Raw genomic sequence first — 23,586 nt, forward strand, 5'->3', positions numbered from 1 at the left:
ACTGGATAGCTCGTAACAAAGAGCCCAGTACCCCATACTCCCTGAGCACCCCCCACAGAATACCCCGAGGGACACGGTCGAATGCCTTTTCCAGATCCACAAAACACATGTAGACTGGTTGAGCAAACTCCCATGCACCCTCCAGGATCCTAGCGAGGGTAAAGAGCTGGTCCTGTGTTCCACGACCGGGGCGGAATCTGCATTGTTCCTCCTGGATCCGAGGTTCAACTATCAGTTGGACTCTCTTCTACAGTATCCCAGCATAGACCTTACCGGGGAGGCTGAGGAGTGTGATCCCCCTATAGTTGGAACACACCCTCCGATCCCCCTTTTTAAAAAGGGGAACCACCACCCCAGTCTGCCAGTCCAGAGGCACTGCCCCCGATGTCCACAAGATGTTGCAAAGACGTGTCAACCAGGACAGCCCCACAACATCCAGAGCCTTGAGGAACCTGGGGTGAACCTCATCCACTCCCGGGGCCCTACCGCCAAGGAGTTTCCCTACCACCTTGGCCACTTCAGCCCCTCTGAGCCAACCAGGCTCGATAGGACTCTTTCTTCAGCTTGACAGCCCCCCTCACCTGGGGTGTCAACCACCGAGTGCGGGGATTGCCACCCCGACAGGCACCGACAACCTTGCAGCCACAGCTCCGTTCAGCCGCCTCAACAATGGAGGTCCGGAACATGGCCCACTCGGACTCAATGTCACCAGCCTCCCCCGGGATGCAGTCGAAGTTCGGCCGGATGTGGGAGTTGAAGATCTTTCTGACAGTTTCCTCTGTCAAACTTTCCCAGCAAACCCTCAGCACACGTTTGGGCCTGCCAGATCTGTCCGGCATCCTCCCCCGCCATCTGATCCAACTCACCACAAGGTGGTGATCAGTTGACAGCTCAGCGCCTCTCTTCACCCGAGTGTCCAGAACATATGGCCGCGGGTCAGATAATACGACTATAAAGTCGAACATTGAAACGCGGCCTAGGGTATCCTGATGCCAGGTGTACTTGTGGACACCCTTATGCTCGAACATGGTGTCCGTAATGGACAAACTGTGACAGGCACAGAAATCCAATAACTGAACACCACTCGGGTTCAGATCAGCGGGGCCGTTCCTCCTAATCACGCCCCTCCAGGTCTCACTGTCATTACCCACGTGAGCGTTGAAGTCCCCCAGCAGAACAATTGAGTCCCCAGAATGAGTGTTCTCCAGCACTCCCTCTAGGGTCCCCAAGAAGGCATGGTACTCTGAACTGCTGTTCAGTGCATAAGCACAAACAACAGTCAGAGCCCTTTCCCCAACCCGAAGGCGCAGGGAAATTACCCTCTCGTCCACTGGGGTAAACCAGTTCCAGAGCCCATACTGTGTGTCGAGGTGAGCCCAACTATATGTAGCCGGTACCTCTCAACCTCACGCACTAGCTCAGGCTCTTTTCCCACCAGAGAGGTTACGTTCCATGTTCCAAAAGCCAGTTTCAGTAACCGAGGATCAGAACGCCAGGGCCCCCGACCCCGACCGCCACACGATCCACAATGCACCAGACCCGGATTACTACCTCTCCCACAGGTGGTGGGCCCATGGGAGAGTGGACCCATGTATCTCCTTCGGGCTAAGCCCGACCGGACCCCATAGGTGAAAGTCCGGCCACCAGGCGCTCGCCAAGGAGCCCCTCCCCCAGGCCTGGCTCCAGGGTGAGGCCCCGGTAACCCTGCTCCGGGCAAGGGAGGCTGTGTCCACGCTATTATCTTTTTCATCCGTGTCTTTATGGATCACTCTTTGTCTGGCCCATCACCTAGGACCAATTTGCCTTGGGAGACCCTACCAGGGGCTATTGCCCCCGACAACATAGCTCCTAGGCTCACGCAGGCACGCAAACCCCTCCACCTCTTTAAGGTGGTGATCCAAGGAGGAGAATTTTACCATATATGCAAATTAAATATTTTTGAGATTTGAAATAATATTACTCCAAATTCCTACAGTAAAAATGCATGAAACGTATACCCTGAGTAACTGAGAACATGTTCTTCAAGGCTGCAGTGGAATGGTTTGTAACAGTTTGATTTAACCCTTTAACAGCACTCACAATTTTGCAATATGTGCAAATTAAACATAATTTTTACTGAATTTGCAATGCTATTCCTCCAAACAACTGGAAATTGTTGGAAATTTTAAATGCAGCTATCAAAATGTACCGGCAGTTATCTTAATGTGGTGGTGTTTTTTTTATTTCCAGTGTAATCTCTCCATGGGTGGGTACTCGCTTAGTTACTCACTTAACAACCGACTAGCAACACCTTTACCTTAGCAATGGCCTCACAGGAAGTGGGAACCACCGGGGACGATTTAGCTGCGCAACTTTACATGTTTTTTGTTTGTTCAGAGGACCTTTAAGAGAATGCCTGTATATAATGCTGAATTTCAATAGACATTGTTTGTAGGTTTAAAGTTGCTGATGTGCAACACTAATGCGATTAAGTGTCTGCTTTCTTAGATGCAAAATTATACGCTGTATTTGGTTTCAGTGAAAAAAAATTTACAGACTGGAAACAAGGAAGACAATTAAGGCTGGGCTGCAGCCTGTAGAAATATATATATATATATATATATATATATATATATATATATATATATATACATATATATATATATAACAATTTGATTTAAACCTTTAACAGCACTCACAATTTTGCAATATGTGCAAATTAAACATAATTTTACTGGATTTGCATTGCTATTCCTTCAAATTCTTACAGCAAAATTGTATGAAAAATATAATCTGGGTACCTGAGAACATGTTCTTCAAGGCTGCAGTGGAATGGTTTGGTAACCCTTTGGTTTAATCCTTTAATAGCACTCAAAATTGGCCATACATGTAAATTAAACATCATTTTTATGGGTGTTAAAATAATATTACTCCAAATTCTTACAGTAGATATGTATGAAAATTATACCCTGAGTACCTGAGAACATGCTCTTCAAGACTGTAGTGGAGTGATCTGGTAACAGTTTAACCGCTTTATGGATTTTAATAACATTAATTACAGAGTTTTTTCAAGCCTATTACTCCTAATTCTTACAGTAAATAGACATAAATATTATACCCTGTGTACCCGAGGACATGTGTTTCAATACAACAGTGGAATTTTCTGGTAACAAGTTGATTTTTAATTTTAGTCTCAGGGAAACTGAATTCTCTCCATTTTATGGAGCTTTCTGGATTTTTTAAGGGTTGCAAACCGTTCTTTTAACCAATCAGGCCTGTTTTAATATTAACTGTAGTGAATTATGTGGAATTATGTTTTAAGAAGGGTTAAAATTAAGGGTTTTTTCTCCATCTGAGTCAATGGATCAACATAGTTCACACTATCACCAATCCCCCCCCGTTTAGCACCTAGTAGTGGCTTAATGTACATAGCAAAAGATGGTCTAATGGGATGTAAACCACCCCAGGACTGCCATTTGGCAGTCTCTGGTAGAAAAAGGGGTCATATGAAAATCATGGTAATTCTAGTGTTAAAAAAAGAAGAAGTTATAAGAAATTATAAAAAGAAGAACACTATGTTCCGTGCTGCATTACGAAACCGCTACAAAGAAATGTGATGATAAATAAATACAGAGAAAGGGATGTGTGTTAGAAAAATAGAGAACTAGGGAAAGAGAGCCGTGGTCACGCCATCTACACTAGGATTTTCCTGTGCGCGTCTACATGTGAATACAGAACGTGTGAGAGCGTGAGGGGAGACTCACAGAAAAATGCAGATATTGAAAATTCATAAGAAATGGAATTTAACCCTAAGAACCCTATCTATATAGCTATTTTGCTATTCCGTTTTTTTTTTCAATGCCTCTTTCAGTTGCATTTAAACAGTAATTATGTGACATAGCCATATTCAATATGTTGTTTTATTTTCTAAAGATCCTTTGTTACTTAAATATGTAATCACTTGACCGATAAATCTTTTTTTCTATAAATTGGTCATGTTTTGACAAAACTTTTACCTAGCGCCTGCTCTTTTTTTCATATTTCTCAATATACAGCCTTGAAATCATACTCCCACATCAGATATCTTGACACAGATTGTTAGTGTGAGGTGTCTGTTAGTTGAAAACATAAGCATATTGATGCTAATTTATTACTGTGACAAAATAAAAGAAATGTAGCATCAGACAGACATATTTTTCTTGATATTCTAAGCTCTGGGATGTATGACTGATCAAGCTCTGACAGTCACAGCAGGCCCAGACATTCAGGAATTTAGTTCAGGGCAAACACAGACAATATATCAACAAATAAAAAATATTTTGGTACTTTGGCAGTTTTCTCAGCTGCTGATAATAACAACAATTATTATTATTATTATTCATTCAGTCATTCATTCATTATCTGTAATCACTTATCCAGTTTAGGGTCGCGGTGGGTCCAGAGCCTACCTGGAATCATTGGGCGCATGGTTTGGAATACACCCTGGAGGGGGCGCCAGTCCTTCACAGGGCAACACAGACACACACACATTCACTCACACACTCACACCTACAGACACTTTTGAGTCTATTATTATTATAATCTTTTAAAATATGATGAAATAATACTTGTTTATTTAGAATACACACAAGAAAGAATTATTTAAGCTTTTTTTATATAAAGAATTATTTAAGCTTTTTAGTTTACATTTGTTGATCTAATGCAATATTATTTGATGTGAAACCTACAAAAACCTTAAGTTAATAAGTAAACATTGCTGAAAAATAGTATTGTATCTTAATTTGAGTCATATATACTTGTCAAAAAAATGCCAATGTGGTGAGATATTTAGACTTAAAACAAGACAAAATGTCCTCATAAGATTCTTTTACTTTGTGTTTTAAGAAAGTTTGAGTAAAAATGTCTTATTTACAAGTAGCTGAGAGTGGTTTTTGTTTGTATACATTTATGTAAAAATATCTTTACCTATTTTTCAAAAGACAAAATTACTTAAAGTAATGGTTAAAAAATCTGAACTTTAGCTTTTTTGACCAATCATCAGTGAGAAAACAATCCAAAATTAGTACAAAGGAGGCAGACTTGAGATGTTTTGGAATTATAGTTCAAATGAGTCGCCAATCCACCTACCAACGTGTTTTTTTGGACTGTGGGGGGAAACCAGAGCACCCGGAGGAAACCCACGCAGACACGGGGAGAACACACCAACTCCTCACAGACAGTCACCCGGAGTGGGAATCGAACCCACAACCTCCAGGCCCCTGGAGCTGTGTGACACTACCTGCTGCGCCACCGTGCCGCCCACTATAATACAATATTACAAATATACACGATGGAGGTAACTGAGATGGGTTCTATATTTATTTTTAAAATGTTGTTACAGCCATTAGATCGAAATATGCCAGTACCAGGTAACAGTGAACAGGGATGGGTATGATGGGTGATAGCATGAACAATGATGATAACTATTATGTGTGTATCCACTTCGATGTGGATAAAAAGCCACTTCACCACACATATTTCACTTATTCTTTTGACTGAGAAGCAAAGATGGCAATGGTTTACAGTACACAGCAGGCTTTGGACATGATCCTCAACCATGTCAACTCCTGTGTCTCATGGCCTCATTTACATAACACTGGAGGCAAGAAGAGCTATTCACACCTGCCAAATGGCAGTTCTTTGAAATTTAAAGGTATAACTGACAAATGGCAGTTCTAGTGATAATTTCATATTCAGCCTATCATTTTCCAGTTAACTCCACCCAGAATTTTTGAGATTTCCACCCTGTAACTGGAAATTGTGCGTCTTATGTGACGATGTGGGCTTGAATACAGCTTTTGGATACTCACACTTATTCACACTCATTCTATGGATTTTTCCCTGCTCTAATTCAGTCCTTTTTTAATCTACAGGCCATGAAATTTCACATGGTTGGACACAGGCACACAGCCAGGCCATCACGTTGGGTAGCCAGACATCCGGCTTTTGGTTGGACAGCCCGTTTTTGTCTGGTCCCTGTCCTCCGTCCGGCTCAATGCCTGGACGGACACGTATTAGTCCTTTTGGAGGGCAGCTGAGGTTGCATTTGACATATATAGTTTTGCGTGTCATTGGTTCATTAACCTGTCGCAACAAATACATTGAATTTAATTGGTTTTACAGCATCGCTATGTGATGTCATAACCCACCAAACAGCTAACTGCAGAAAAGCAGCCCTCTAAGTGCTAGTGAATTAGTATGTTCTAACAACAACCACAAGCAAACGCTGTGGATAGAGTCTAGGCAGAGCTGCAGATTTATGGGAATCTCTGAGAAGGGTGTACAGAGATGCACCACGCACTCCTGGAGGCAGCAAGGAAAGGACTTAATTAGGTTTGGTGAGGATAATTCTAATTTGTATTAGAGGTGTGTAGTTCAAGCTGGCTAGCTCTTTTATATAGGTTTTGATGTTATTTGATGTTAAAATTATTGTGTACACTCATGAAAGCATTTCAGCTAGACACCATGCCATACGGTGAGTTTCTTGAAATTGATAATTGCAATCTTTAGAAGGGTTTTCCCCCTGATATTCTGGTGTCATGTCTTTCTTTTGGTGGTGTGATGTCCTCCTTTTTAGGGTTATGAAATTGGCCACTCTACCATCATGTCAAATTTCTGACCGCTCACGTTCATCTGTCCCATTTTATCCTTCAATCAATATTCCTCCATTTACTTGAATGGGGGTGGCTAGAGTGCTAATGTCACAATACACTCTGCCTCGTCTGCCCAAGCAGGCTTTTTCCACTTTTCAGCAGAACATTTCCCCATAAAATCCTTATACTTTAACCTAGAGAGTTAATTTAAACTGTAAATGGTAGAGACATTTCCCCTTTCTAGCACCTTTAAATGTGAGATTGTTTGACAATACAGGTTTTGAGTTATGAGTATTTGTTTGGCACTAGGGAGGGTCTTGGCCACCATAGAGTTTAATTTATTTTCTGAGCAGGTCAGCACATGGCTTTTGCAAATTTTCTTCTCTGTTTATCCTGTGAAAACATGAGCAATTCTCATTCTCAATCTACTCAATATTTGGACCAAATCAATCCCCAGACTGTTCTTGTCACAGTGATGTCTTTGGTTTAGCAATTTTGGAAATATCTTCCAAGCTACAAGCATTTGATTGGAGGGTGTACGCTCCCATAGGAATGCATTGAAATAATTCTCTCAGAGCAGGAGCTGTGTGTGTTCGTGCATGTGAGAGAAAGAGGGGGAAGGAATGAGGGAGGGAGTGAGTGATGAGGAGGGGCTGCAAATATTGAGAGAAAGTATTGGAATTACTTTTAAAGTGGCAGTCAAAGTATACTGGCTGTTTTTAAAGGTTTTATGGTTTATTTGAAGTGGCCAGTTATTTAATGTGGAAGTCTAAATTAAAGGTGGATTTTTTTTCAATGTGGCAATCAACAGATATTGGCTTATTTGTTTGTTTGTTTTAAAGGTTTTTAAGGTTTATTTTAAGTGGTCATTTATTAATTTAATGTGGAAGTGTAAATAAAATTGCAGTTTTTAATGTGGAATTTTTTATGTGGCGGTCAAAATATGTTGGCAGTCTTTTTAAGGTCTTAAGGTATATTTGATGTGGTCATTTAGTTAGTGTGGAAGTCTAAGAAAATATCTATTTTAAAGTGGGTTTCTTTTAAACGCAGCAATCAAAATGTACTGGCAGTTATCTTAATGTGGTGGTGTTTTGTATTTCCAGTGTAATCTGTCCATGGATGGGTACTCGCTTAGGTACTCGCTTGACAACCGACTAGCAACACCTGTACCTTGGCAACACCTTAGCAACGGCCTCACAGGAAATGGGAACCACCGGGGCAACTTTACATGTTTTTTGTTTGTTCAGAGGAGCTTTAAGAAAATGCCTGTATATATATATCAGTGGCGGATGCTGGTCTTTCATGGAGGGGATGCTCAATTTCGGCCTACATCATAAAATGTGTCAGTTTATTTATACGTAAATTCTACCCTCCGTTCCTTTTCAAGAAAATGATCTGTGACCCTGTCATACCAACAAGGTGTCTTTTCCAGGGACTTGACTAGGGTCCTCTCAATGGCCAGCAGAGCTAGGCTGCTTAAACGGCCTTGGCCCATGTGAAGTGTGTCCGCCTGTGAGTGCTTTGTGATGGTGGAGGGGCTCAGCAGCACCCGCTGGACAGAAACTACTGCTAAGAGGATTCAGAAAATCTCCGGTTCAACGCAGAACAGCATGAAAATGTAATGCGCCCACGGATCTTTACACCAAAGGATCGCTGATTCGCTCGATCAAAAAGGGATTCAGCCTCAGACAGATCATCCAATCATCATGCAGAAGCTGAGCGCCCAGGCCGGCCGAGGCCAGCCCACTGCCCCATAGACCCCCAGAGACGCTGAGCGTCCGATGGGCGGGACAAAGCCCAGCATTTATTCAATCACTCATCTCGTTTCGCTGCATCGCTATTGAACTCTGTGGATGCTCAGCCTCTACACTGTTTAAATCACTGTGAAAGCTAGGGGAATGGTTGAGAGGAAAGCTGCGTCTTTATCAGTGATAAGAAGCTGATTCTGAACAAAAGATGAGCGCGCTGTAGTGCACATTTTTTCAATGACATGTACACACAACAGTATATATTTGATCAATTATTTTTTGACATTTTAGGGGAAGCTGAGCTTCCCTTGCAGTCTTAGAGCAATCGCCTCTGATATATATATAAATATTTATATAAAAACTGTGCGATGTAACCCTTTAACAGCACTCACAATTTTGCAATATATGTAAATTAAACATAAATTTTACTGAATTTGCAATGCTATTACTCCAAATTCTTACAGTAAAAATGTATGAAAAACATAATCTGGGTACCTGAGAACATGTTCTTCAAGGCTGCAGTGGAATGGTTTGGTAACCATTTGATGTAATCCTTTAACAACACTCAAAATATGCCATATATGTAAATTAAACATCATTTTTATGGGTTTTGAAATAATATTACTCCAAATTCCTACAGTAAAAATGTATGGAAATTATACCCTGAGTACCTGAGAACATGCTCTTCAAGACTGCAGTGGAGTGGTCTGGTAACAGTTTAACCACATTATGGAATTTAATAATAGAAATTAAGAGTTTTTTCAAGCCCATTACTCCAAATTCTTACAGTAAATAGACATAAATATTATACCCTGTGTACCTGAGGACATGTTTTTCAATACAACAGTGGGGTTTTTAATTTTAATCTCAGTGAAACTGAATTCTCTGTATTTTATGGAGCTTTCTGGACTTTTTAAGGTTTGCAAACCGTTCTTTTAGCCAATCAGGCCTTTTTTAATATTAACTATAGTGAATTATGTGGAATTATGTTTTAAATTCCATTTCTTATTAATTTTTGTTCTACCGTAAACCGCGATGTAGACGCGCACAGGAAATCCTAGTGCAGATGGCGTGACCGTGGTTAAAGGTGCACTAGGCAAATTTATCAGATTTATAACTAGCGCAAATTAACTCTTTTATATGAAGAACATAATCGAAAATTGTTTTAACAATTAAATCAGGACAAGGATGTTCTGTGCCTGAGGAAACATACACTCCTGAACAGAGTGGCTGTCTGTTGTTGTGCTTCACCTGGCGGACCACTGGAGCCCACCTTGACCAATGCACTACTGCATTCATCAGGATTTGGGATGCAACTGCAAGAACCACAGCCAGGAACTTCAGGGAAATTACATAGTGCACTTTTAAACCAGTTGTTGACATCAAGAATACTTTTCTTCTTTTTGGAAGAAAAAACTATATATTAAAGAAAAAAAGACAAAAAAATTGCTTCTTAAAAATATATTTTTTATTGTAATCATCTCAGATCATTTAATTCCTTCTAACAGTCTTTTTGAAATTCATTAAAGAAATAACTTAAAGATCAATATATTCATTGTCTTAATTTTGAACAAAAATCTGAAGTGACATTCACCACATTGGAAAAGGCCTAAAAGGCTTTGGTCATCGAAAGCTGTCTGTGAACAGAAAGGTAATAAAGGACATTTGTCACTCCTCTGCAGCTTTTAATCTTCACAGAAAATTTTGCACTAAAGTGTAAAGTGTAGATTTGATTGTATTTATACACAAGAGCATTGTTGATTTCAGGTATTGCTGTTGGATGAATAGGTCTGGAATAAAAACACCACTCCAACTCATCCAAAAGCTTTGTACTGATCTCTGTCACTCCAGAGAACACAGTCCCACTGTTCCTTAGCTCACTGCTGGGTGGTTTTATTCTCTTCTGGCCCATGCTGGGCTTTGAGCACATGTGCTGGCAATACCTTTCCATGAACACTGTGCAAACTGTGTGTGCAGCTGCTGAGTTCTGTGTCTGAACTGACTGACTAAAAAAAAAAAAAAAAAAAAAAAAAAAAATATATATATATATATATAGACATACTGAAAATGCCATGCCAAGAAATCACATACTGCTGTTGATCAGTCACATGAACAAAGGAAAAGTCACTTAATCACAAAAATCAGTATAACATATTTAAAGAAGTGAATTATATGTTTAAAATCTTTCTATAAACTGCAACTTACATGAATCAAAGAACGAAGAAATAAACATTTAACATTGGATTATTATAGAAGCTCTAATGCAGGGGTGCACAACTCCAGTCCTGGAGGCGTGGTATCCAGCTAAATTTGGTGATTCCTTTTCTATCACACTCACACACAGACACACACACACACGACTCAACTCACCTGTTAATTACCAGGTTTCGGAGGTATGTTCTTGCAGAGGAATCCCCAAACCTTTCTGAATACCGCCCCTCCAGGACTGGAGTTGTGCACCCCTGCTCTAATGCATGCAGACCACTAGGTGGCATTATAAAGAAGACTCATTACTGATAACCAATCGGTCTCATCGTTATTGCAGTCTGAGCAAAAAATGCAAAGAAAAAAAAAAGTTTAGGTAATCAAGTATTCCCGGGAATGTCTCTTGTCTTGTGGTTGGATTCCCTCTGCTGCTCATGTTGTGAATGTTATGGCAGACTCAGTGATGCTAAGATCCAGAGGAGCAGCACTAACCCCACTGCAGGTCTCAGGATGTCAACCTTGTTTCTGGTACAGCTCACAGTGGTGGAGTCTCTGAGTTCAGGAATCAGACCCATGTGTACAAAGATTTTGTTCTGGGGGAAAAATGAAATCAGCATTAGTCAAGAGTGGACACATAGGTGTTTCACAAAAAAGCCAGGCTAGATCTAACCTGAAAGACAATAGGACTTTTATAATCAAACACAATTGGTTCTAGTGTAAGACTAAGTTTAATCCATGTCTGAGAAGATGGCCATATGTTAAAAACCTTTAACCAACAAGCAGCGAAGTGAGGCAGGAAATTATAACACAATAACAAATAGAGATGCGTCATTTCCTTTAGACAGCAGCAGCATATGGTAATTATAATATGTTTACTGATTACACAGTTAAACTTGATTGAATTGAATGTGCGAGAAATGCAGCAGAAAAATGAGAATATAATCATTAAACTGAACATCAGAACTCTGCTGCAGCAGAAACATGTTCACTACACACCGCTATGTTTCCCACTGAAGTGATCTGCTGAACCTTCATCAGGGTCTGCTCATACACCTTCACCGACTTCTTATCCCAGCTCTTAGACATCATTAGTTTGTCCCATTCACTGTAAAATATGTTAAATTCAGTTTAAAAAGTAGTGGTTTATAAAGAGTCTGAAGACTGACTGTGATCATGTTGTTAATATAGTCATATGTTTAAAAAAGTCACAGGTTTAAAAATACAGTCTGTTATCATGGCTATTTTTATTTTCTATTAAAAAGGAAAGATATTGACATGGAACATTTTTCTTTCATCTTCCTCTTCATTTCATTTTGCAGCATTACTATTGGTCCATTCTCAATGAACACAATGTGAAACAATCGTTTACATTTATGTGAATATATTTTTTTTTGGTTTTGTCCCAGCACTGACAATATGCTAGAGATGCAGCAGACAAAGGTTAAAACATGTATAAATGATACTTCCCCTAGAAGAATGTCAAATGTTAAGTGAATTACTCTTTATTAGCTGTTCCCATTTCCTGCCTGAGGGCCTGGGTGTCAGGGAAACTAACACAACTGCCGAGAGACATGGCTGGGTAATAGAAGAGGAAGGCCAGACACATCTCGTCGGTAGTGGACCCCCCTCCCTGTGGGCAGAATATAAAAAAAAGAAATCTGAAGAATGTATATTTTAGAGTTAGTGGCCGACTTACGTCTTCCATCCATTTAAAGTTGGTTCAGATTTTAAGAAGGAAAATTAAAAAACATTTTAATTGATGTAAAGTGACAAACCCAAGTGAGACCTGCTCGATCCTCAGTGTTGTATGTGCACTGCACCAGGAGCTTGTCACCCTGCAGGAGGAGAACTAAGTTGATTTCAGTCTATTAACAGTAGGGTGACCAGATGTCCTCTTTTACCTAGATATGTCCTCTTTTTAGACTTAAAAAGATGAATTAAAAAAGAAATTCCCATGTCTTGTGTAGCAAATAAAGGTGTAAAGAACCTAAAAGCACACATCTAAAAGCATACAACTGCAGCGAGGGGCATGATCTCATCACCCCCACCCCTCTTTTTCACCATCTCAGATCTGGTCACCCTAAATAGCAGAAACTAAAATAACAGGGCATTTTTACATGACTGTGTGTGGTACTGGGCAATAGTCAGAACCACCATTTTCATTAAAAACAGCCTTTAAATAATCCACTAGCAGAAAGAAGGGAGCCAAGACAAAAGACAGAAAAACATTCCTGAACCAGGAGCTTCCAAAACCAAAATAAAGAAATTCATTAAAATATATATATAAAAAAAATCATAATGGGACTCAGCATGACCCCGGACACCTGTGGATGTCTGCGAGCTGACATAACAGAACTAGGAAATTAATATTTTCCATCAAGCGTGTTGATCTCTCCGGTGTCCATGAGTTTGAACAGAGCAGAGGAGCTTCACATATCTCAGAGGAAACATGTGCTTGTCTCACTCTCAGTTTAGTTGAATGGTGTGTGGTGGAGTCTGCCTAACAAGCCACACCCACAGTGACTAAGATGGTGATTAAGAAATCCACAGATGTTCCTAGTAGACACCTACCAGCTGAACCGTCTTGGTTTTACCCAGGTTCGTAATCTGGTGAAACTCAAAATTGTAGTTATCATCCTTCAATAAGAAATCAATCTGGATTCCTTTCCTAAGGGAGAGAAGAGCAGACATGAGCGCAACAGCCAACAGATTCTAATTGGCTCTGCATTTTTTGCTTTGTTTTCTTCATTCACACAGCAGAAACCACAAAGAGTGGAGCAGATATATTTGGGCAGTGTTTTTGTGAGGAAAGTTCAACACCACCGCAAACAACATAAAAAAATGGACAAGAATTTAAAGACATGGGTAAAAAATCTCTTTTCTGAGCACATTAGTGCATTAGTTTGGGGATCTGGAGCTCCTAACAGCAAACAAACTGTGAAATAAAACAACACAAGTTTTAACAGAGCCTAATAAACCCAATAAGCGCAGAGGGATAAAGTGTACTGATTAAATATTGAGAAAAACGAGAACAGAGGGAAAGAAAACAAAATGGCAAAAGTCCAGAGTTTCTCGCTCCTCACTCCTGGGCTCTTGCTCTGCACTGGGCTGTGGCTCATTCTCATTTAAACAAACAGGCGATGGAACCAGTCCTGAACAGGGCTGTTCAGACAGGGGGAGGAACACTGTTGTGGTGTTTGATCCTTGTGATGTTTTGACTAAAGCATGTCACAGATGTTTCATTAAGACCCCAGAGTCCCCAGAGTCTCCATGTTCATTTGTAGAAAAGGAGTACAATACTGTACAGTCAGCCATGGACTTTTGAAATCATTGTGTTTTCACATCTGACCATTATTTCCTGTGGTGTTGGAGACCATGGATTAATTTTGAAGTGTCCTTGGGCCCAGTCAGAGAATGGAAGATATCAGATATTCCCTCAGTACAAAATCATCAGGTTTCTGTTTGTAAACCCATTTGTTTGGACTGGTGTCACGTGACTCACTTCTCTTTCGTCTCACGTCCCATCCCTTTTTTCCAACAGGAAACTTCTTCACTCCTGAATAAATCTTATTCCCAGGTGACCTTGTGATACACACTGACCAGTACACAATGGGAATTTTATTAGAAAGACCTGCCATACATGTTTACTAATGCTTCCAAACAGAGGTGGCAAGATAACTACCTTAAAGTCTGCACCACCCCCTTTTTGTTTTCTTCAATGTGTTCAATGCACATCACAGTCCTTGAATTTTACCTGAAGTGGCCAACTCGCACCTTCCTTCCTGCCAGATGTGTGTGTAAAATGACTGAAAAAACCTGTAGATCTTGTGCACGCTCAGGGATGACCTGAAGAGAAAGAGGAAACATACTTTAGGACTTTTTCATCATTCACTGAAGCTGGATTCCCAATTCCCTCCTGAAACTTAACTTTGTGTTCAATTCTAGTCAAAACAGTCTGGACTGTGACAATCTAGAATGGACAGTGAGTGTAGAAACGAGGTGGTCATAAAGTTATGGTTGATTAGTGTGTGTTTGTGTGTGTGTGTGTGAGAGAGAGAGAAAGAGAGTGAGAGAGTGCGCCTATTTTTCCAAAAGTCTTAGGTACCTACGATTGTTATCATTTTATAATTAATTACAATAAATGCAAAAACATAAATACAGAAAAAGGAATTCCATCCATCTATTATCTGTAACCGCTTATCCAATTTAGGGTCGCGGGGGGTCCAGAGCCTACCTGGAATCATCGGGCGCAAGGCGGGAATACACCCTGGAGGGGACGCCAGTCCTTCACAGGGCAACACAGACACACACACATTCACTCACACCTACAGACACTTTCGAGTCGCCAATCCACCTGCAACGTGTGTTTTTGGACCGTGGGAGGAAACCGGAGCACCCGGAGGAAGCCCACACGGACAACACACCAACTCCTCACAGTCATCCGGAGCTGGAATCGAACCCACAACCTCCAGGCCCCTGGAGCTGTGTGACTGCGACACTACCTGCTGCGCCACCGTGCCGCCCAGAAAAAGGAATTATTTTCTAAAATATAGCTGTGTTTTCAGCAAGTGTGAAGAACAAGGTTTTCAGATGTTCTTCTTGATCGTATGGATTTGTTAAACCAACAGCACACTGGATTTAAGACAATTAAGGTTTTTTTAATCTGTAAAACTAGGTATTGAATTATATCCTCAGATAATACTGGACTGCCATGATGTGAGATTTGGAAAGGGTTAAACCAGCATTTATTCTAATATTCTGTGTTTTTTTTTTGTTTGTTTGTTTGATTGATTGTTTTTGAACAAATATATTCTTACTGCTCAGATAATTAGATTTTTAAAACTTTTTCACAGCACTGTAAAGCCGTCTTGACTGGAAATGAAGAGGATGAAAAGGAATTAAATGAAACTGCAATTTTCTTAAATGTTCTGTACTGAAAATTTAAATCCGTTCCCTATGAAAACAGGCATCAGCTTTGAAATGTGAGGGTAGGGATATCAAAGGGCTTAGTTTGTTAAAATTTGTACTGACCAGATGTGAGTGTTTGTTTAGGGAGAGGAGTTTCAGGGAGGTCTGACTGTGTAGAAGTGCCCACTGTACCTGCTGTATAAAGCTGGTGTCACACAGGCCGTACGCGAGGAAGTCCGTGGCGTTGGGGGGGATGGCATAACCTGGAGCTACTTCTAATCCAGTCCTCAGAACAGCAGCATCATACTGCCGCAGCTGAGCAGTGTAAAAAAACCTCAGACCTGAGTTATCTACATGACCTGCACAAACAGCAGAGAGGGTCTGGTCACTTTAAACTCTTTTAAATTTACTTTGTTCTTTCATTCATTCATTCTCTGTAACCGCTTATCCAATTCAGGGTCGCGGTGGGTCCAGAGCCTACCTGGAATCATTGGGCGCAAGGCGGGAACACACCCTGGAGGGGGCGCCAGTCCTTCACAGGGCAACACACACACACACTCACTCACACACTCTGACAGTTTTGTCTACCAACTTGTGTTTTTGGACTGTGGGAGGAAACCTGAGCACCCGGAGGAAAGCGGACACAGGGAGAACACACCAACTCCTCACAGACAGTCACCCGGAGCAGGAATCGAACCCACAACTTCCAGGTCCCTGGAGCTGTGCGACTGCAACACTACCTGCTGCGCCACCGTGCCGCCCTAACGTAAAATTAGTATTAGTTAATTAATTCGGAGCACATCGCTTCTGAGGATCAGAGGAAAACAGCGAACTTTTATTCTGATTCCTCTTCCTTCTGGAGGAGACTCCCACTCAGGACAGCGAGCCAGAGGAAATCCTTCAACTGACGTCACCACGCTCTGAGGGCGCCTGAAGCGGTCTGCCTCGTAAGTGACAACTCCTATGCTAACCCAGCCTCAACACTCCCACGAACAGAACAGCAGGAGCCAGGCTGGGCCTCTCTACAATCACTTAAACGCGCTGCTGTACCCATCGAGTGGTTGAATTGCGACAAAGAGTAAGCAAGTAAATTCCTCATTTTCAGAAGCTGATGATGAATTAAGTCTCTTGATAAATTTATACACTAATTAAATAATTTAGCTACACATTATTCCCAAGTCATATAGCCTAGCCAATTATTAAATTCGAACTGGTTTCACCTGCCTTGATTCTGTGAGATTTTGATAATTGTGCTATGTTTATCAACCTATTATCATTCCTTCTAATAAAGTATTTCCATTATTTGAAATAATAGTGTGTGGAGTTTGTTCCTTAAGAGTCTGAAAATCCTGAAGAACTCATCCCTAGCGTTGACAGTATTTCAATCTCTAATAAATTAAGATTTTTGTCATTTAATTTAGTAATAATAATAATAATTAATAATAATCACCATTAAACATAACCAACTCATATACTGTTACTACGCTACATATATACATTTTATTAAATTTTTGGTGCCCCCGCGAGGCAGGAGAAAGACTTATGAACGGACTAGACACTGAAATAATCTCAGCTTGGGGTAGAGAAATCCTTTCCGCTGTTTATGTTGCTGAATAACGACTGAGATTCAAAGGTTGATGTGGGCAATTTCATGTTGTGTGTGTGTTACTGTTGAAAATCTGTTCTGTGATATATACTGTCGAAAATAAGCTTGGTTGCTTTTTGAAGTGCGCGGCTCTGCGCCATCTTGCATGCATAAACTGTATAGGCCTCAGCATCCCCATTGCGCGTATTCCGCGGTGGATTATTGCTACGATTCGACCCTTGGCCACGAAGGACCACCAAACCAAACTCCTCCGCTCGTTTTAAAACTGGGTCGCTCCCAGCGTTAATCATGAATCGCGCGCTAGGCGATTGGAGGTTACTAAGAACACCGCCGTGAAAAATACGGCCTGTGTGTAGAGCAGTCTGCGCTCTTCAGCTCCTTCTTGGCAGACTGAACGGAAATTCAGGAAACTAACGACCCCTTTGAAGGGGCGGCGCTTAAACTAAGGAGGGAGTTCAAAACGCCCTCAAAACAGAGGAAGCCTAATTCCCTCTCATGGTTAAAGTGCGTGATTACAGGGAAGTCACTTCATAATTAGCGCCTATTGAAGCGTGTTCTCCGGTGCTCCTCCTTGTGGTCAAGTGTGGTGTTACCCTTGACGTTTGATTCCCATACACCCTCTAGTGGTTGGGAGGTTGTCCGCTGAGGCAACCTGAAGTGTTTATCAGCCCTCTGGTGCTTAAAAGCTGCCATTACAAATGAAATCCTTTTAATGTACCTTAGTGTCCAAAATCTGTGTTCCCATTTTAGATTTTTTTATTTAACGCCCTCTAGTGTTAAAACTTCCGGCTACAGTGGAAATTCTCATTCATGTTACATTGTGTCTGCTCCTGCTGTGTTTATTTGAATTCCCACCAGCACCAAATGGTGTGCATTGTTTACTATTGCATTATAAACTTGCTTGTCGCCCTCTGGTGTCCCGGTCTGGTATTGCAATTTAAGTTCAACTCCGATGCTGAAGCTTGCCATTGCCATTCAGATCTCCTTTCAGTGCTCTCTAGTGGAGAAACTTGCTATCGCAATTGAAATTGTTTGATTATTTCCCATTCACAAAACCTGGTATTACAGTTTTAGTGGCTGTCTCTAAACTCTGCATATATGAATAAATGCGATTAAATGTTTGGAATCACAGTAAGCTGATACAGCTATAACATACAGTGTGCAGTAATTAGAGATTGTCGTTTTAACCTGATACCAATTCATAAATACATTTAAAAGGGAAAATCTTTTTATTTTTTGTTATTTTTAATAACTCCTTAATTAGGAAAATTTCTTTCGCTTTTATAATTCTTTAATTTGAAATTTTTATTTAGTTTAATAATTCTTTAATTGAATTCTTTAAAATAATTCTTTAATTTGAAAATATTTTTAAAATTTTTAATAATTCTTTAATTATTGAAAAATTTTTTTTTACCCTTTTCTGCTCACTTGCATATAGCAACTTTCCCTCCACACTCTACTACTAACAGTCTTCCTTTAGAGATTCACAAGTGAACTCGAACACCATACAGACTAGTATTTATTCGTAAGGTACTCGGTACAGGTGAATTTACATTCAGGTTCATTTAAAAGGGATTAACGGGATTAATCCTAATTAAATATAATTAAGGTATACCTCACAGTTAGACACAGCTAACATGGCAGAAGGGACTTCTCCCCCGGAAGTATATGGAGAAAGCTTGTGGGATGAGGCATTCTCTGTCCTGACCAGCCTCACTAGTGATGTGATGCCTGGACTCGCAGAAACAGTGCAGAAAGCCTCACAGGTCAGTCGTGACCACATGGTGGCCAAGTGGATAGATAACCACTAAACAGACATACTCAAGGGCAAGTCCCTAACTGAGGCATTGGCTCAAATAGCCATCCTCGCTGTAGTACAGCTCAGGGCCAGTGAACGTGAACTTCAGTCAGCTTCAGCATGAAATGGCTGAAGGGAACACACTGCCCCAGGTCACTCCTGATGTGCCACCTACCACCGCTACCGAAAGACAAGATCAGCAGGAAGATAATGAGGATCAGGATCCAGACTCAGGGACCATAACCTTTAGAGCTGCTGCAGCACCTCCTCTGGTATCAACAGGTATTTCACCTGCCCCTGTGTTACCTGTCAGCCATCCATTGCAACGCCCTGATAGACCCAGAGCACTGCAACACAGTGCCTGGCCCCCTCAGCCTCTACACTCTCCTGGTCCCTCATACAAGGACCTGGACAAAATCGCATGCAATATTACCCGCTTTGATCCCAAACCAGATGGTTCTAATGATATCTTTTCTTACCTGAAAGATATTGATTTCTACCTACAACGGTTCCCCGGAATCACAGTAGATGACAAACTATATGTGATTAAACTGACCTCCAGCCGAGACATAAGTAACTTCATTGAACGTCAGCCAGACTATGTGAAAGCGCGATATGATGTGCTTTGCCAAGCATTGGAGGAAGAATTCTCCAATTACCTGTCACAGACAGGACTGGCCGCTGCTTTGAGTGTAAAACAGCAATGCCAGTAATCCCCTCAGTAGTATTATAATAGACTCAGACAGGCATAGTTTGGCCCTAGAAATGACTCCGGAATGGAGGAAGAGTTCAACTTTAAATCATTATTTATCCAAAACCTCCATCCCCACACTAGTCATCAGCTGGGAGTCTCAGCTTGCCCTCGCACCCTGTCTAGCAGACAGCTGTGTGACTTTGCACTCAGAGGTTTCCTAAAATCACAACAAAATACAAACAAACGGTCCGAAATACCCCAAGTCTTAAATGTCGACTACAACTCTCCACATTTAGAGTTGGAGGGTGCTACCCAGGCCGATCCACAAAGATCCGCCCGGGACCCTTCACCCACTCCGTGGTCCAGTGAGGGACCGAAATCTCCTCTGCCCTCACACCACTACAAACGCTACCCTCCTCGCAGGCCAGACAAAAATCACGACAAAGATTTCTGGAACCCTCAGGACAGGGCTGTGTATGGTCGTGACTATTACCTGCAGAAAACCGCGGTGCGGGCCGCGGAAAACCAGCATATCCCCATAAGGGATATGAGCGAACCACTCAGAACCAACCTTCTGAGTCTAATAAAGAAAAGAAGGAAAATACTGGTATCAAAATGAAGAAAATCATGCCAAACACATGCTAAAGGCAAGGAATTTAACTCTAAGGAGTTAGAGGACATCCGCCGAATGCTTGCAATGATTTGCAAAGAGAAAAAGAAAAAACCTGACGTTCTTTCTATCACCTCTGTGCAGTCTGACCTAGAGCCATCCTCTAACACTCCAGAAATGGTAGAAAGTTATGTAGGAGAGGTGACAAGCGAAGCTATGCCTTTTAGTGTACAGTGCGACTTGCTGGAAAAGGGCATAATTCGACCCTGCAACAGCACATACTCTGCACCATTATGGTCTGTCATAAAACCCAATGGTAAATGGCACCTGACCATTAATTATTGAAAACTAAATCAACAGGTTCCATTGTCCAGTGGCTGATGACACAATTAGAGCAAGAACTTCCCTCGGTCCGAAACGCTAAATACTTTTCCACCATCGATGTAGCCTCTGGATTCTGGACCATCCCAGTGCAAGCAGAAGACCAACACAAGCTAGATTTCACCTTCGTGAACCGACAGTATTCATTCACTCAGTGCCCTTTTGGGTATGCCAACTCTCCAGCTGAGTTCAACATTTTCCTGAATAAAGCATGCCCTGATGCCCGCGAACGAGGCACCCTCATATATGTGGACGACATACTCATGCGTAACCACTCCCTACAGGCACACATTGACGAGATTGATCATGTTCTTGACCAGCTCACAACAGCAGGTGCGAAAATATCACTCTCCAAATGTCAGTGGTGCAGAACCAAGGTGAATTACGTCGGTCTGCTCGTAAGCACTGATGGCATTGAACCACAAGTGAGTCAGGTGCAAGGCATAACAGACCTCGCAGCACCAACCAATCTTAAGGAACTCCGTAGTTTCTTAGGAGTATGCAACTACTCACGGCAGTTCATCGAAAACTATACGGACCTAGCCTGTCCACTTCATGACCTACTAAAAAAAGATACTCCATTCACCTGGGGTGAAGCCCAGGAACAAGCCATGCAGGCACTGAAATTGAAACTGTGCACGGCCCCATGCCTTGCCTACCCTGACAGTAGCAAAGAATTCTACCTAGAATGGGTTCTCTGACCACTGTCTCAGCTCCGGTCTGGATCAATTACATGACAAAGACAAACGTGTCATAGCCTATGCTAGTAAAACTATGCTGTCTGCTGAAAACAAATATAGTGACTCAGAAAAAGCACTACTAGCAACATTGTGGGCAGTCAAACATTTCTCCAACTACCTAGGTGGTCAGAAGGTGATTGTGGAAACTCATCATCAGCCAGTCACTTTCCTGAACAGCCAACAAATTCGACAGGGTGTAGTAACTAACCCTCGAGTATCCTCCTGGCTAATGGCTCTCCAAAGCTTTGACGTGGAGGTACGTTACGCACAAAACTACAAGAGCCCTCTAGGCACAGGCCTTGCTTCCTGCAGGCGATGCGAAGGAGACATTCCTTCCCAAATGCCACAGACTCCGGAAACCCTCGTACCTACCATGGCTAACCACCACTATTTCGACCCTAACACATGCAAAGACCTTGTCACTGCATACGTAGATGGTTGTTCGTTCCGCCAAGAACACACCCTAATGGCAGGAGTGGGTATTGTCGGAACAAACGGGTGGCCTCATGAACCCCTAATGTTCAAATTGGGTGCTCAGTCCTTCGCTGAAATAGCAGGAATTCTCATCACAATTCAGTCTGTGAAAAGCGTCCAGAAAAGTGTAAAAACTTTGGTGATCTGCACAGACTAAGCTTCACATGCCACTTGAAACTGTGGAAAACCAACAACTACACCACATCAAACAAAAAGCCAGTCAAACACAAAGAGCTTTCGCGGCATGTGAACACTTGGTAGACACACATGACCTGCAGATCTACTGGAAGAACGTAAGGGGTCACTTCCGAATCCCGGTAGATGACAAAGAATTCAATGACCAGGCAGATAGCTTAGCCAAACAAGGGGCCCTCAAAGGCACATCAGGGACATTTGATCCCTCCCTTTATCCAAACCATGCCACTGACTCGTACATTTCACCTGCGTTCGTGGTTCCTAAGTGCCACAGTGGGGTGATGCTGATGCACGCTCATGACTCCCCATCTGCGGGACACAAAGGGGTCAAAGCAACACAACATGCGCTCTGGCAGGTGGCATATTGGCCCCACATGGTAAAAGATGTGGCTGATTACATTAAAGGCTGTCTGGTATGTTGCCAATTTCAACCCTCAAATCCTCTTCATAGAGCCCCCTTGCAAAAGAAAGGGTTATCGTTCCCTTGGTCAAACCTCCAGATAGACTGGGTTGGACCACTCACCCGAACAGTGAGAGGTAACTAGTACTTCCTCACAGTCACGTGTGCATTCACTAAATGGGTAGAATGCCTCCCCGCACTGAATGACACAGCGCTAACCACGGCCTACTTACTAATGAACCATGTCTTCTCACGGTTTGGCCTACCCAGCCGTGTCGACTCTGACAGAGGGACACATTTCACAGCAGAGGTCATGCAGCAGCTCTGGCAACTCTTAGGAGTGAAAGCCAGTCTTCACATTAGCTACCATCCTCAAAGCTCAGGTCAGGTAGGGCGAGTCAACAGAACTGTCATTAGCATACTGAAAAAGTCGTGCTGTCTTAGTACAGGAAATTCTGTCTACAGCAACTCAAGATGTAGTCACTGATCTCCAGGCCCACCTAGCCTATACCTTAGGTAGCACCATCCCAATTTATGTCAATCCTCAAGACAGAGAATTGGCATTCATCATTAACCTTCCCATAATGGCACCTGAAAACATCTACCGTTTGAAAAATGTTGTTAACGTTGGTTTCTGGCAAGATCCTGCCTATGTTTGTGTAAAGACAACACCTCTTGTAGCATACCAATATTACAACCCTGATCTATACTTGGTACCGAACTTGCTTATGCGTACACTCACTAAAGACATCTACTACTTGTGCCCTAGCAAACCTTTTATTTGTGACAGCGCAAATGGGATTTGTGGCCTTAAGCTTATAATGAGTAATAATCAGTGCCCGGTGGTCATCACACCTCGACGTTCGGTAACCAGTACCCAAGCTGAGATTGTTAGAAACCATTGGTTGGTTAACACCCCCTTTAGAGAGGCCCTACTAACCTATGATCAACATGACACCTCAGAAAGGGTACCCCTTCCTAGCCAGACTTTCTGGGTAGACGTCCCCGTAAACGCAATCCTACATGTAGGAGACCTGGCCCTGTATCACCTGAACCCTGACCAATATGAGAGCGACATAGATATTTCAGATTTCTTCTCGAAGCACACCATCGAGCTAGATACTAAAACATTAACCCGCCTAGAATATGAGGGAACCCAAGTCATCGACCTAACCTCTATTGATAACACCCTTCTGGCCAGTACAGCCTGTCACAT

General features: G+C 42.0%; 1 protein-coding gene across 1 annotated transcript in view; it reads right to left on the reverse strand.

The window, feature by feature from the left end:
* Window positions 1-10,373: 10,373 nt before the first annotated feature.
* Window positions 10,374-23,586, reverse strand: part of LOC136702637 (DBH-like monooxygenase protein 2 homolog) — a 39,454-nt gene continuing 26,241 nt past the window's right edge. Inside the window, exons 7-13 of the mRNA XM_066677785.1 lie at window positions 15,665-15,831; window positions 14,319-14,410; window positions 13,136-13,232; window positions 12,340-12,399; window positions 12,064-12,194; window positions 11,561-11,669; window positions 10,374-11,157 (exon numbers count right to left, since the gene is read on the reverse strand). Coding sequence (XP_066533882.1) covers window positions 11,011-11,157; window positions 11,561-11,669; window positions 12,064-12,194; window positions 12,340-12,399; window positions 13,136-13,232; window positions 14,319-14,410; window positions 15,665-15,831 — 803 coding nt within the window. The 3' untranslated portion in view covers window positions 10,374-11,010. The remainder of the gene's footprint in view (window positions 11,158-11,560; window positions 11,670-12,063; window positions 12,195-12,339; window positions 12,400-13,135; window positions 13,233-14,318; window positions 14,411-15,664; window positions 15,832-23,586) is intronic.

Source organism: Hoplias malabaricus, chromosome 7 (assembly GCF_029633855.1).
Source record: "Hoplias malabaricus isolate fHopMal1 chromosome 7, fHopMal1.hap1, whole genome shotgun sequence".
Taxonomy (NCBI): domain Eukaryota; kingdom Metazoa; phylum Chordata; class Actinopteri; order Characiformes; family Erythrinidae; genus Hoplias; species Hoplias malabaricus.